Source organism: Mesoplodon mirus (genome assembly GCF_964341445.2).
Source record: "Mesoplodon mirus genome assembly, chromosome: 8".
NCBI classification, from domain to species: domain Eukaryota; kingdom Metazoa; phylum Chordata; class Mammalia; order Artiodactyla; family Ziphiidae; genus Mesoplodon; species Mesoplodon mirus.
This window is the reverse complement of record NC_138984.1, coordinates 113187005-113201429: the sequence shown is the minus strand read 5'-3', so window position 1 is coordinate 113201429 and position 14425 is coordinate 113187005. Positions and strand designations below refer to the sequence as shown.

Below are 14425 nucleotides of genomic sequence, written 5' to 3'. Positions count from 1 at the left end.
CCAGTGAGAGTTCCTTGGAGGTTCATGGAGACGGTCAGTGGATGTCAATGGCTGTCACTGGGAGGTCAGTGAGAGACTGAAAGTAACTGAGGAGCCATTGGGACTTGGAATGTTAGTTTACTAAATAACTGAGGGGTCAAAAGAGTCAGGGAAGGTCATTGAGGACCCCTAACCAGGGCTCAATAGTGAATGTCAGTGGAATCACTGAGATTTCTTGGATGTTCATGGCTTCTTGGAGACTCAGGGTGGCAGGATACAGAAGCATCAGTGAACTTTGAGAAAATATGGAGGCCCACTGGAGGAGTCACAGAGACGCTTGGGTCCCTGAGTAATCATGGATACGAATGGCAGTCATTTGGGTATAGTGGATGCCAGAGTAAAGGGGGAACAGCCACTGTGGGATCAAGAAAGGGCTTTATGGACCCTGCTGATCGTGAATGTCATTGGATGTCAGGGATCACTGGAAACCAGTGCTACCTGGGGAGCAGCGCTGAGGGTCAGTGAGCCATCGTATCACCTGTGGTGAGGACTGGGCGGCAGGGCCGCTCACCCAGCAACTGGGTTCTGGCACTCTGGGATCTTCTGTTCCACTAGGGGCTGAGGGTCTGTTTGTCCGACAGGGTGGGGTGTACACGTCTATCTGTCCCCCTGGCTTAGGAGACATCTGTCTATCCTGAGGACCTACCTGCCTTTCTCATTGGCTGGGTCTTACTGGCAAAGAGTAAGTCTGTCAAGCTGAAGGTCTGGCTGGCTAGTTGACTGGGTAGTGGAATGTCTCTCCATTGAGTTAACGGTCTCTGTACAACTGTGGGGCTGTCTATCCTTGAGGAATGCTGTCTTTTGGTTGGCTGGAAGTGGGGTGGGAGGGGTGTCCACGTGTCTGGACACAGGTCTTTCTGGATGCCTGGCTGAGCACCTTCCCACCTGTCCAATAATCTGTCCATTTGTCTGGCTGTCCTGCTGTAGTCTCTCTCTCCCTGGGACTCTATCTAGAAGTCTGTCTTGCCAGGGATCTATGTGTCTGTTTGCCTGCCTGTTTGGGAACCTTTCTGCCTATCTGGCCTGTGAACAGAGTGGCTGAGACTTTAGCCCACCTGCCATGCTTCCACCAGGGTTGGGTGTCTGTCTTTCTGGCTGCACGTCCACCTCCTACTACACACCCTCCTCTTGTTTAACTGGACCGCCATCCTGACACTGACCATCCCTCCATGTCTCTCCAACATCCAAATTCTCCTGGCTTGCCCTCTGCTCAGCTCAGGCTGGGTGTAGGGGATGGAAAGACCCCCAAGACCTCCTCCAGCAGCCCTGGCTCACCCCTCTCCGTTGTCCCAGAGAACTGCAAGCTGTGTTCTTGCAGTGGGACTCACTGCTGCTGCTGGCCCTCCTGCGCACCCCACTGGCGGCAGTCCCAAGCAGTGGGAGCAGCTGGCACTGTCCTGAAGGTCCTGAGCACCCCAGTGCCCACATGCCACATGCCAGTCTGCCACCTGCTCCCCAGCTCAGAGTGCTAGGCCACCCAACAGAGCCAAGTGGACAGGGTGCTGGAAGGTACTCGGAGAAGCTTTTGCAATACTGTGAAGAACCCAGCCTGTGCTGATGTTGCAAAGAGGAAAGAGTAACTTTTAAACAGTGGGGGAACCTGGCAGACACCACCCTCACCTAGAAGGCTTATGCGGAGATAAGACTACTGACATCCCTATTGAACAGTTCTTCTGACTTTCTTTTTTGCTAGGCCACAAAAGGGAACAAAAAATTTGAAAAAATTCTCCCACTGCTCCACTCTGTTACGAACTTTTGGATTGGGTGTGGGCTGACCTGTTGGCCCACCTACAAGTCTGGCATTTGGCAAAAAAGGAAAAATGCCAGTCTCTCCAGTTACAAGTGGCAGCTTGCATCCACCAGTGATTGGAGGTAACTGCCTTTGGGAGGGCTTTTGTTCCAGACTCTGGAAACTCCACAAGACAAACCAATTTCCTAACTGAATAAATTACAAAGAAAAAAAATTAAAAAGAGAATTCTATAGGATAAAAGAGACTTAGAACCTATACACAGATGCTCATAGCAGCATTATCAAAATAGCCCAAAAGTGAAAAACAAACCAAATTTCATAAACTGATGGATAAATAAGGTACACACACGCAATAGAACACTGTTCAGCAATACAAAAAGGAATGAAGAACTGACACATGCTACGACATGGATAAATTTTGAGAACAATGCTAACTAACACCACATATCGATGATTCCGTTCCGTTACCAAGTTGAAGCTCATACTGCTCGCCGCACTACAGGCCAATAATCGAGAGACGAGTTGTTGGGACAAGGAATAAGACTTTATTCAGGAAGCCAGCAAACCGAGAAGATGCTGGGCTCGTGCCCCAAAGAACCATCTTGCCTGAGTTAGAATTCAGGCTCCTTTTATACTAGGAGGGGAGGAAATAAAGTCAAACACTTCCTGGTTCCCATCGGCCTCTGGAGAGGATGTGTTAATTTCTTCCTCCCTGCAGTCATTTACAGGTGGACCTGGTCAGGATGTTTCCTGTGAGTTAAACAAAGGTATTTTAGCTCATTACCTGGGAAGCAGGGTTCCCAGAGATGAGCCATTATGTATAACTCAAGCTTACAGGCAACATCCCTTTAGTGATTAGCTTGTAATAGAATACAAAAGGTTCTTCCCTATCACAGTTCCTATGGAATGTCCAGAATAGGCAAGTCTATAGAAACCAAAAGTAGATTAGTGGCTACAAGGGGCTGGGGGCTGAGAGTTGGGAGATGGTTGGAGAGGAATGGGAAGTGACAGCTAAAGAGTATGGAGTTTCTTTTAGAAGGGACAAAAATGCTCTAAAATTAGACTGTGGTGATGGTTGTACAACCCTGTGAATATGATAAAAAAACATTTAATTGTACACTTTAAACAGGTGAACTGTGTGGGACACGTGCATTATATCTCAATAAAGCTGTTTTAAAAAAGACAAGAGACTTGTCAATCATTTGCAATGAATGGACCTAAGTTGGATCCTAGTTCAAACAAACATAACGTAATCAGGGAAACTGAACATTAACGTGAAGAATTCGGAATAATTGTTGATTTTTTAGGTGCGACAGTGGTATTGTTATTCCTGTTGAGTCTTATCTTTCAGAGATACGTGGAAATATTTATGGATGAAATGATATGGTGTCTGGGATCTGCTTCAAAATAAACGAATGGAGTGGATAAAGGGAGTGGGTGGGGCTATGAAGGAAACCAGACTGGTCAACATTGAGATGGGCTCATGGACTCACTGTACAGTCCTCTCAGCTCTTATGTTTGGAATTCTCCACAATTAAAAGACTTAAAACAATCAATCAACATAGAGGTGAACAACTGTTTCTATAAAGAGCTAACAGGTCACAGAGAATACACATACACTAATAATCAATGAGTATTTGAAGATGCATAACCTCTGTCATAATTAAAGAAATGCTAATTCAACTGAGGACCCATTTTGTACCTAGAGCTCGGGCAAGATGCAAAGTCTGACAGTTCACAGTGCCTACAAGGACACAGGAAACACTCAGATCTGATGACAGTGGCTGGGAGAGACAGCCTCCTGGAGCACAATTCTGCAGCATCTATAATCATTTTCAAGACACAATTCCACTTGCAGTACTTTACTCATCAGATATACTCACATAAATATGCACAGAGGTATGTTCAATGTTCTTGAAGCAATGTTTGTGGTAGTAAAAATAGGAAACAACTTGAGTGTGCGACCATCAAAGAGTGGTGAATCCACACATACCAGACATCCTAGATAACCTAGAAATATCCTCGGTAATCCAGGGAGAGCCTAAGGAGACCCTTAAAGGGAAAGATGGTCATTATAAAGCTTTCCACTGCTGGTGAGTCCAAGTACACTGGGTTCTCTGAGGAACTTTAATTACACTCAAAGGAGGCCACAATGAAGTGAGTAAATGGTTTGCCTCTTGTTTATTTTCTGTCTGTCTCTGGCTGAGAGCTGGCCCCAGCACCAAGCCCTGCTCTAAGTGAGACTTCCATGCTCACATTATTATCTCCACTCCCAGATGATGAAGTCACAGGGCCCCGACTCCTGAGTGACAGAGAGCAGCACCAAATCTCCCAGGGTAGCACCACACCCTCTGTGGCCCAGGGGCAAGCCAGCACATCAGGCCTGCCTTGTCCTAGACACGACGTCACCACCAGGCCTGAGGATGTCCCAGAGCTATCAGGTCCCCAGCTGAGGAGACCCCACATCCTTCACGCTCAGCCTGACAGCCCTGTCCTGGCCACTCAGAGGCTAGCAGGGTGCTGTGGCAAACAGACTTTATTCTGACCTCTCCCCAGCTCCCGGGTCCAGGTCCACATCCTGACTGGGGAGTGGGCTCACTCAGCACTCAGGAAGACCCTCTTGTGCGCGGTGTTGGTGTAGGGGTGCCAGCGCCACTCCACGTCTGCTGTGGCCTCCTGTTCCAGCGTGCCCAGACGGATCATGTACACTGGCAAAGGGGGATGAGATATGGTCACTTACACAGCCAGCATGCCCCCCACCAGATGTGGGATAAAGCCCCAGACTCACACTTCAGCTCAAAGCGAGGCCCAACCTCGGTCAGCTCCACGTCGCGGTGGCTGGTCTTCTTGTACACGTGGTGCCTGGGGCAAGGGGGGCAGGGCAGGAGTGAGGGGAGGCAGGGAGCAGCTTCGGGGTCAACAGCAAACAGCACAGGGACACAAAGGTCAGGACACCGCTCGGGCCCAGCCCACTGACCCACCGGAAGGAGATGTAGTCGTCCTGGTTGGCGAAGGTGATGACCCGGCGGCTGTCATCTCTGGGCACAGGGAACAGGTAGCGGAGTATGTCAGACACCTGGGGCAGAAGGCAGAAAAGTGGCGAATGCCCAGCCTGCCTGGCACCCCAGGCCCCCAGCCCTCACCCCACGGCCTCAGACTCACCCGCTTCCCCAGGCGGGAGGAGAAGCCATGCATAATCAGGTGAGGCTTGGCCTCCGACGCAGTGCCCAGGTCGGGGACGTCATGCCGCATGACCACGTTGCACAGCGTGAAGTACGCGGTTGGGCCAAAGGGCAGGTGGCTGACAATGAGCCCCACTGGCAGGGCCAGGGAAGCCGTCAGAGACCCTTTGCTCCCGGCCGGCCATCAGGGCAGCAGCCTGCCCGCCCCCACTTCAGCCTTACCAGGTGTGCCTCGATGCTCGTGGACGACCAGCAGGTCAGTAACCCCGTTGGCTTTGCAGGCTCGCACCAGCGCCCCTACCTCGTGCCGGCCACGGTTCATGCGCTGGGCGCCTGGGAACACCAGCTTCAGCTCCTGCGTGTGAACTCCCTCTGGTTAGGACTGGGGCTCCTGGGGCCAGAGCATCTCCCACTAACTCCCCATCTACTGGTACCTTTGCAAACATCTTGAGGCGGGAACTGGGATCTCGGGAAGTAGTGATCATGACCTTGGGATCCTCAACCCCTGCCCATCGATACTCATCATCCACGTGGCTGGTCACACCTGTTCGGAGCGTGAGGCGCAAGAACGTGACGTTGTCTAGAGAAGTGAAATGCTACCCTGGGGCGGCCACATCCACCTAGAACAGCACTGATGACACCTTCAAGGATGCAAAGGCTCTCTACCTGCTCTGGGCCAACAGGGTGGCCCCCAGCCACACTGGCTACAAACAAAAGTGTGACCAAGGAACTGAATCTTTATATTTGATTGAATTTTAGTTCATTGAAGTTGTAGTAATCACATGGAGCCAGTAGCTACCATGTTAGCCCCAGTCCAGATTCTGTTAAGGCCAAAGGTATCGGGCTCCATTCCCTCATAACAAATATTTATAATGTTTGTGATTCCTTTCATATTTGTTGAATAATGCAGTGAATGAGACATCTGAGTGCCAATGAAGTGCTGGTAGCTGAGGACACAGCAGTGAACAAAATGGACACTCTTTGGCCCCAGCAGAGCCCACCGTCCTAGTAAGGGGGACAATCAACAGACAAAGCAAAGCAGAAAGTGGGGTAATACTGTGTCATGTAAATGCAATTGGGAGCACTCAGGGAGAGGTCCCCTGAGGTGTCATCTGTACGGAGCCACAAGGGCATCTGGGGGACAGTTTCAGGAGTGGGAGCTACACAACCTTTCTTCAAGGTGTCTGAGGAATGACATGGAAGCCAGTGGGCTCAACGGCAGGGAGTGAGGCTGGCCCACAGGGTCAGGGAAGGTCACCTTCACCGCCGGCATCGTCAAACTCCAGGGAACCCTGTAAGGCCAGAGCCTCCTTGCGTAACTCGGTGGGAATCAGGCGGTTCTCTGCAGAGGGAAGACAGAGGGGCTAGTGAGACAGCTGCGTGGAGCCCTCCGTTTATACAACACTGAACAAACTTGATGGAAAGATACCCCTTTTACTCCATCCTGAGCAGAGAGGTGATACGTAACTGGGGGAGAGGGATGCAACTACTTTTGGCTACAGGCCACCCTGCTAACAGTGGTTATAGGAGATTTCATTTACTATGGTTCCTGAGTTTCAAGACTTGAAGGGTTTCTAAAATACTTAATCACAAGTATACACTCCCTTCGTAGTTAGAAAAAAACTAACAATTAATTTTTAAAGAATAAATGGAAACTGCTCTTTCTATACAAAGGTGGACCAGAAACCCTCCGACAATAAAATCATTAATCGTGATGCTCTGGGTCAGAGGTTTCCTCTGTGAACTAACGCTGGACTTGGCAGAGGGGCTAGGCTGTGGGCATGCCCATTTTGGAGCACGCCTTCGAACCCAGCAGGTCCCTCCAACATGCCCTGGACAAACTCTCGCACATGGAAGACAATGTTCGCAGCAGCAGGCCTGCCCCAAACTAAAAATAAGCTCAACAGCACCCACAGGGAAATGGATGAAGACCTTGTGGAATGTTAACCTGCAGGAGCCCCACCCACACTCAATGGATCTTAGAAACAACACTGAACCAAAACAGAAAGCTGCAAAAGAACGCACGCAACCTAATACTACCTTTACAACTAAAAATCGGCCAATGTGATTTAAGAATACAAACAAGCATGATAATCCTCAAAAAGAACAGCAAGGAAATGGTTGATTTTTAATCAATATTCAATACTGTGTTCATCTAAGTTGGGGGAAATATTTCTGAATTTAAATATATTGATCATTTTTCATTTCTTAACACGGGCAGATAGGTCACAGGTGTTTAACTTTATGCTTGACATAAGTATTACATACACATACCTCATATACTTTATATGTCTAAAACCTAAGAAAATCAAAGTGAATCTAAAATAGAGATATGGAGTTGATGTACTATCAGATAGGAAACAGAGCTCCACCAACATGAGAACCAACAAACTGGATAAATACGGCATTTCCAATCAGGCATGTGTGACAGGCTCTTCATTAGTACGGCAAATGGAAAGCGGGGAAAATATTGCAAAGTTAAATTCCTAATTTACAACTCAAATAAAATTAAGTTCTACACGAGTTAACAGTTTTAAAATACAAGGGACTCATAACAGCACTAAAAGACAATAAGATATTCTTGTTACCTTGTAGTGAAAAAAGTAGCAAGAATAAAAACGACAGAGGGGAAGTACATACGGGACCCCGTGAAATGTTTAAATTTGGGAAGACCTAGACACTGTAAATAAAATCACTACGCAAGTTGTAAAATCTGGATACTGCAGCGTAAATGACAAGTAATTCACACCATCATGAAAGCGACATTTGCAACCCATCAGGAAGATCCAACAGCAAAGGAAAATGACCAGTAAATACTTGAAACATACTCACCATACTAACACAAGTAAATGCTAATTAAAAGCGTCTGACACCACTGGCCTTTTTCCTGTTGGGTTTTAACAGGAAAGCCCGAGGGTCTTTACAGGGACTGGGGGGCGGGGACAGACGTACCCTCGAGCGCACGCCGAACCTTGTCCTTCCTCTCCTGGGCCGTTCGCCGAGCCTCCTCACAGGCCTTGCGATACAGGTACTCGCGGCGAAGGCGGGCCTCGCGGCGCAGCTGGGAAACAGCAGATCCGCTCAGACAAACCTTTTTCGCCGCGCAAGATCGGGCCCGGGAAACACCCGCCCCGAGCCCACGGGCCACATCCCCAGCCTCCGCGAGCCCCCGACCTCCAAAACAGGAGCTTAACCATCCCTCCTACCATCCTGGGCGCAACTTCCACGTGAGTCCAGGAGTTCTCTTCTGGCGCCGCCGGTACCACGCAGTCGTCGCTTCCGCCCTCAACCGAGAAGGCCGCTAGAGGCCTCACTAGATTCTGCTGCTGCCGAGAATGCCCAAAGTTAAAATGGCTGGGAGTCGCAAGGCGATTGGCCAGCCCGAAGCTGGAGCAACCACTAGGCGGGGTGGGGTGGGGTGGGGGTGTTTCAAGGTGCTGTCACGTGGCTTAGAACGGCCGTTAATAAAGGCGCCGGCCGTGGTTTTACTACCTACCGTGCGGATGACGAACAGCTAAAATAATCATAGTTGTAGGCTCGAAATAGTGCAGCAACTGTAAAAGCTGCACAGCGATTGACCGGATGATCGCCTAGCGGCCGGTTCTAGAACTGAATTTAAAGCCGCTCCTCCCTTAAAATGGTTTCCGAACAGCTATGCCTCCTTCCATCGCCACTGCGACAGCCGTACTTTAAAAAACGGCCGATTCCAAAAGCGATTCGGAGACACCCACAGGTCTCGCCGACTGTCCGGGTGGCTGGTGCCCTGCCGGTGCTCGCGTGACGAGGCGCTAATCACCTCCCCGGGCCGCTGCTCTGAGGGTGCTTATGCTGAAAGGGAACTAAGCGAGTCGCCTCCACCCAGTGGGCGTCTCGGCCCAAGGCTGGGAACGCCCCCTCGGGGGACGGACCTCGCGCGCCTATTGGCTGTCCTTCTGGCACGGCGGACGCTGATTGGGCGACCTGGGGAGCCGGCTACTGACTCTGTGCGGAGCCCATGGCGGCGCGGAATCCGCGAGCCGAGCTGGACTCCCTTATCTTGCAGCTGCTCGGGGACCTGGAGGAACTGGAGGCGAAGCGGGCGGCGCTGAACGCCCGGGTGGAGGAGGTGGGAGCCTGGGGCGGGCGGGCCGGCACGCGAAGGTTGCTGAGTTTCACCGCTCTTCTCTCTCTTCCCAGGGCTGGCTCTCGCTCTCCAAAGCTCGCTACGCCATGGGTGCGAAGTCGGTAGGGCCTCTGCAGTATGCCTCCCGCATGGAGCCCCAGGTCCGCGTCTGCACCAGGTGAGGTCCCTTTCACGCTGCAGCGGGTGGGCAGGCAGGGGCCAGGTCGGGGCCGCCAAAGGTCCAGCCTCCCTTCTCGTTCTTTAGCGAGGCCCAGGACGAACCCCAGAAGTTCTGGATGGTGAGAGCCGGCACCCAGACTCCAGAGGAGGTGGGACCCCGCGAGGCAGGTGAGCCCCCCCGCCCCTTCTTCCCGTAGGGCCCCTTCCGATGTCAAAGACAAAATGCACGGGACAACAGAGGAGATGATTTTATTTAGGCTGTTGCTATAGAGACGGCACCTCAGATCTGAAGATCAGAATGTAGAATATCTCAGCAGAGTGGTTTTTTGCCTTAGACTTTTACAGGGAGAGAGAGAAAGTTATAGGTGAGGTCCTTTACAGTTGGGATTGTTTTGCAATCAGAGGAAGTCTCAGCTGCGCAGAAGATATTTATTTGTGTCTAGCCAGTTTCAGCGGGACAAGCTTCTAATCTCAGTTAATCATTCGTGAGACAAAGAACGGGGAGTTGAAGGGTCTGTCTGGCCTTTCAGCATGTTCAGGCGAAATGGGAAAAGTCAGTGTGTGGCTTTTTCACGGGTAAACAAGGGGGGTCATTTGCTGGTTTTATGATAGTCAAGAGAAAGAGCAGACGGATTCACATGAACCACAAGGGGAAGGGTGGTTCTTTGTAGTAAGCTGTTTTCCAGAACGTAAAAGGTTGAGAGGACTTTCCAACTATCGGTATTTTCTAGGATCATGAGCTCAAATGAAGTTTAACATTGTGTCACTGAGAAAACAAGGGCCAGGTAACAAGCCCCCCAACCTCCAGCCTTTCTTTTTACAGTTCTGCGCAGGCGCAAGGGTCTCACGAGGACCCCGGAGCCAGACCCCTCCCCAGCTCCCCAGGACCCTCTGAACTGGTTTGGAATCCTGGTACCTCACAGTCTACGGCAAGCTCAAGCCAGCTTCCGGGAGGGTGAGTGGACCCTCTATCTACAGGGAGCACTTGAGCATTAATGCCAGGGCTGGGATTAGTCTGCAAAGGGCTTTGCAGGTTTTCTCCATTGCATACTTTTGTTGCACACCTTCTGTTTTTTCAAAAAGCATTTATTCGCTGTTGGCAGAGTTCCAGGTTCATATTAGGTGCTGGCAGTAAATAAAAGGGACAAACAGCTTCATGGAATGTTTATTCTATTGAGGGCAGAAAAACAACATGCAAACAAATAAGTAGGCCCTAAATATAATACCAGGTAATGAGACTTGCTATGAAAAAATAAGGTAGGGCTTCCTTGGTGGCGCAGTGGTTGAGGGTCTGCCTGCCGATGCAGGGGACACGGGTTCGTGCCCCGGTCTGGGAAGATCCCACATGCCACGGAGCGGCTAGGCCCGTGAGCCATGGCCGCTGAGCCTGCGCGTCCGGAGCCTGTGCTCCGCAACGGGAGAGGCCACAACAGTGAGGGGCCCGCATACTGAAAAAAAAAAAAAAAAAAAAAAAAAAGAAAAAATAAGGTAGAGTATGGAGAGGGCTGGGGAAGTTGTTTTTTGAATGGTAGCCTGGAAAGGCCTCTGAAGAGATGAAGGAGAGAGCTTTGGTGATCTGGGGGAACAGTGTCCTAGGTGCAGGGACCAGCCAAGGCAGAGAGCTCTGAGTCAAGGTTGTATCTGGAATGGCAGAGAGGAGGCCAGTGGTCTAGTGGAGGGGGGCGGGGGGAGGGCAGTGGAGGATGGGGTAAGTGGTGGAAAGCTGCACGTTTTTTCAAGTAAAAGCCACAGGATTTGCTGACAGGTCAACTGGGCAGTAAGGGAAGGAGCGGAGTGAAGGATGAGCCCACAGTTTCTAGCCAGAATGCCTGAAAGGGTGGATGCCCTCACCTGGAGTGGGAGGGCTGCGGAGCAGCAACAGCCGAGGGGAAGTCAGGAGAGGTGTGGGGTGTGTTCCTGGTACTGTGTGGTGGAGATTCTGATCAGATGGTTGGCCACATGCATCTGGAGTTTGGAAGAGGACTGGGCTGGAGAGAGAGATTTGGGAGCCTACTGCATAACACTGGTTTTAAATTCCCAAGTTGCTAACACAGACACAGCATTAAAGTTGAAATGAGATAAGGTCAGCAGAGGTCCTGGGAATGTGGACAGGAAGTAAGGGAAAAAAGAAGGGAAGAAACCAGTCGAGGAGACTTAGAAGCAGCAGTGTGGCAGGAGCAACACCAAGAGGGTAAGATGTGCCCCGGAGGGAGGTGATCAGGTGTGTGGCCAGCTCTGCTGCCAGGCAGTTAGGCTGAAGACAGGACTGGCCAGTGGACTGGGTGGTGTGGAGGGCCCAGAGGACTTGACAGCAGCTGTTCCAGGAGAAGCATCAGGTGAAAGCAACGTAGAGGTGGATCCAGAGTGGGGACCAATCTTGGGGGCAGAGAAAACAGGTAGAAGGAGAGAGGGCAAGAGCAGTGAGGGGCTGTGATAAGGGAGAAAAGAAGGAAGGAAATAAGGGCATGAGACTATATTATGGTCTGTGAATTTTTAGTTCCTGGTGGGTGATACACGGGGGTCAAGGAAGTATTCTGAGGAGGTGACATTTTAGCAACGACTTGAAGGACATGAGGGTATGAGTCTAGGGAGGTTCTCGAGGAGCCAATGCAAGGCTATACCTGGAATGTTTTAGGAAGAGTGTGAAGGCCAGAGAGGCCTGGGGATGTCCAGAGCCCCCTGAGTCATTTGTCACAGATACCATGGTGACAGTCTCTCCTCTTCCTCTAGGTCTGCAGCTGGCTGCAGACATGGCCAGCCTTCAGATCCGCATCGACTGGGGTCGAAGCCAGCTCCAGGGGCTGCAGGAGAAACTCAAGCAGCTGGAGCCTGGGGCTCCCTGACCTGCCACCACAGAAGCAAGGCAGCGAGCACAGCTGTTCTTCGATGTGGCTGCATTATCTCAGGCCTTCTTCCTTCACAGATTGCCCCCCACCCCAGCTATTCCTCCCTCCTTAATACTTCTCTGGTCTGCATGTTTCCAACTTTGTTAGGTGGGGACGTTTGAAGGGACAAAGTGAGTAATGTTGAAAGCCTCTACTCTGAAACCACTTCTAGACTTCTATTGTCTCAGGACATATTCATGTGGGGCAGGCACAGACCTGTTAGGTTAGTTCATATCACTGAACAACTGTAACAACCTGATGCATAAATCAGCTGTGGTTTTTCATTAAAGGACGAAATATTGCACAGCTACTGGCAGGGAAGGAAAAGAAGTAGGTGCTTCGGTTTCTCTAGATCCTTATAGGTGATTTTGATGGAGGAAAAAACCATACACAGCTAACAGATCAGGATAGAATGATTCCTCATCGAGAAAACACACACACACCCGAGTAAATGGGCAGCGCTTGGCAGGTTTTAAGCCAGACAGTAAAAAGGATCGGACCTAGATTTTCAAGGGAAATCTTTCAAGAGACCATTCAGGTTTTTAAAAACTTGCCTTTATCTTTCCAAGAGTGAGTCTTTTAATTGGTTGAAGGGCCAGGAACTCTGTGTCAATTCATATTCCTACTGGCCTGTTGATATCTTTAGCAGTTTCTAGGAGCTAATTGTTATGTTTGGTGGATGTTAGTTTTTTGTTCATAATATGAGATGTAAATGTTTTTCCCAGTTTGTCTTTTAATTTTGCTTATGGTGGTTTAAAAAAAAAAACGAACTTTTTATTATAAAATAAAACACATTACATTAAACTGCACAGACCAAGTGAATAGCTCAAAGAGCAAGGTGAAAGCTATCATGAGCATCTCTCAGCTCTTGTGTTTTTAAGTCAGTTTTCTTAGTACAGTTGAATTTATCAATCAGCTATTTTATGACTTCTTGCTTTGGGATTGTAGTTGATGTGACGGTAAGGGAATTCGCCCGTGTTTTCCTCAAGAACTTCTGTGTTTTCAAGTGAGGTACAGGGTGAGTCCTGCACTCAACTTCCTCTTTTCTACCACAGACCCACATACAGGGGACCACCCTTATCGCTGATTTGTGATGCCACCTTTTTCTTTCGATTAATCCCAATGTTGTATACCCGTACCATGTGCCGGCGGTTCCATTCTGTTTCATTGATCTTAATGTCAGACACAGGAACCACACTGTTTTAATTCTTGAGCCTTTAATACATACTTTAACCGCAGTAGCGCACATTTTCTGGATGGAGGGAATTTTTTTTTTTTGGCCGGGGCGGGGCTGGGCGGGGGACTACGTTGAGCTTGAGTCGTCTGTGAAAAAGCCTAATCGAAGCACTGAAAAGCAAACGCTGTGGCCTGAAGGAAAAAGGGCATCCCTCCACCCACACAAAAGGTAGAATTTCAGACCAAAACCTGTTACCAACAAAGTGCCAACCTGAGATCTTCAAGCTAAAATGAGTGAAAGATAACACCCCGTTTTTGCTTTTCGAGGAAAAGACTTTCACGGGGAACCCGGTACTGGGGCGGGGGGAGAAGGGGTGTCTTTTGTTGTAGATGTCAGTTGACATCGAAGGACAAGCAATAGCCCTCCTTTATTTACTGTTGAAGTTGGGGTTCAGTGGCGGCGCGGCCAGGGTCCCAGCGGGTGTGGTAGTACGGACGGTGACAACGACTAGCACCCAGCCACCCTCGCTTCGGTTCTTGGAAACACTTCCGGGAGGAGGAGTTCCCGCCCCTAGGAGGGGCCCGGATGTGCCGGCCGGCGCTGCGTAGGTGGGCGGGTCCGTGAAGCCGGGCTCGCGCAGCCGCAGTCAGCACAGATTTCTACCAGCCGGACCAAGGCCTGAGGTGCGCAGACGTGGTGTGGCGGTGCTGACGACAAGGTGACGCAAATAATATATGTTGCATCGAGGAGGCGAGGCTTTCGGCAGTTCCCATATGGTCTAGCGGTTAGGATTCCTGGTTTTCACCCAGGCGGCCCGGGTTCGACTCCCGGTATGGGAACGTTGAGTTCTTTTTCTTACTCTTTCAACTTGCCACAGTTTGGCTTTTTTCCACTAGCACACCTCACGTCAAATTAAATGTCTCTATCCATTTAAACCTGGAGAAATTGAGGCCCGGGAAGCTCTGGGCCCCATCTGTCAGCGTACTAATCGGAAGTGTCGATTTTCATCATGTCATTGACTAGTTGTTCTACCAGTGAGTTACATGCGGTACCAAAGCCACTACAGGTGTGAGTAATAGTAGTAGTTACCGGTTAAATGTTTACTCCAGT

The 14425-nt window shown here is 50.1% G+C and overlaps 2 protein-coding genes across 3 annotated transcripts; one reads left to right on the top strand and one right to left on the bottom strand.

The window, feature by feature from the left end:
- Positions 1 to 2311: 2311 nt before the first annotated feature.
- On the bottom strand, positions 2312 to 8801 carry IMP4 (IMP U3 small nucleolar ribonucleoprotein 4). Of its 2 annotated transcripts, XM_082631562.1 has the most exons (11): positions 8468 to 8801; positions 8178 to 8294; positions 7924 to 8032; positions 6230 to 6313; positions 5406 to 5515; positions 5194 to 5326; positions 4952 to 5106; positions 4771 to 4865; positions 4578 to 4651; positions 4389 to 4497; positions 2312 to 2539 (listed from the first exon to the last, which is right to left on the bottom strand). In XM_082631562.1, exons 2-11 carry the CDS (start codon positions 8178 to 8180, stop codon positions 2512 to 2514), a joined length of 900 nt encoding a protein of 299 aa, XP_082487688.1. In that variant the 5' UTR covers positions 8181 to 8294; positions 8468 to 8801; the 3' UTR covers positions 2312 to 2511. The 2 variants fall into 2 exon arrangements, with proteins under 2 accessions (XP_082487688.1, XP_082487689.1); XM_082631563.1 differs by lacking the exon at positions 2312 to 2539 and having other exon boundaries at positions 3952 to 4497.
- A 137-nt stretch (positions 8802 to 8938) lies between these two features.
- Positions 8939 to 13370, top strand: LOC309809327 (coiled-coil domain-containing protein 115-like). The gene is made up of 5 exons (XM_082630400.1): positions 8939 to 9076; positions 9148 to 9251; positions 9339 to 9421; positions 10077 to 10208; positions 11984 to 13370. The coding sequence occupies exons 1-5, from the start codon at positions 8966 to 8968 to the stop codon at positions 12094 to 12096; spliced, it is 543 nt and encodes a 180-aa protein (XP_082486526.1). The 5' UTR covers positions 8939 to 8965; the 3' UTR covers positions 12097 to 13370.
- Positions 13371 to 14425: the final 1055 nt, after the last annotated feature.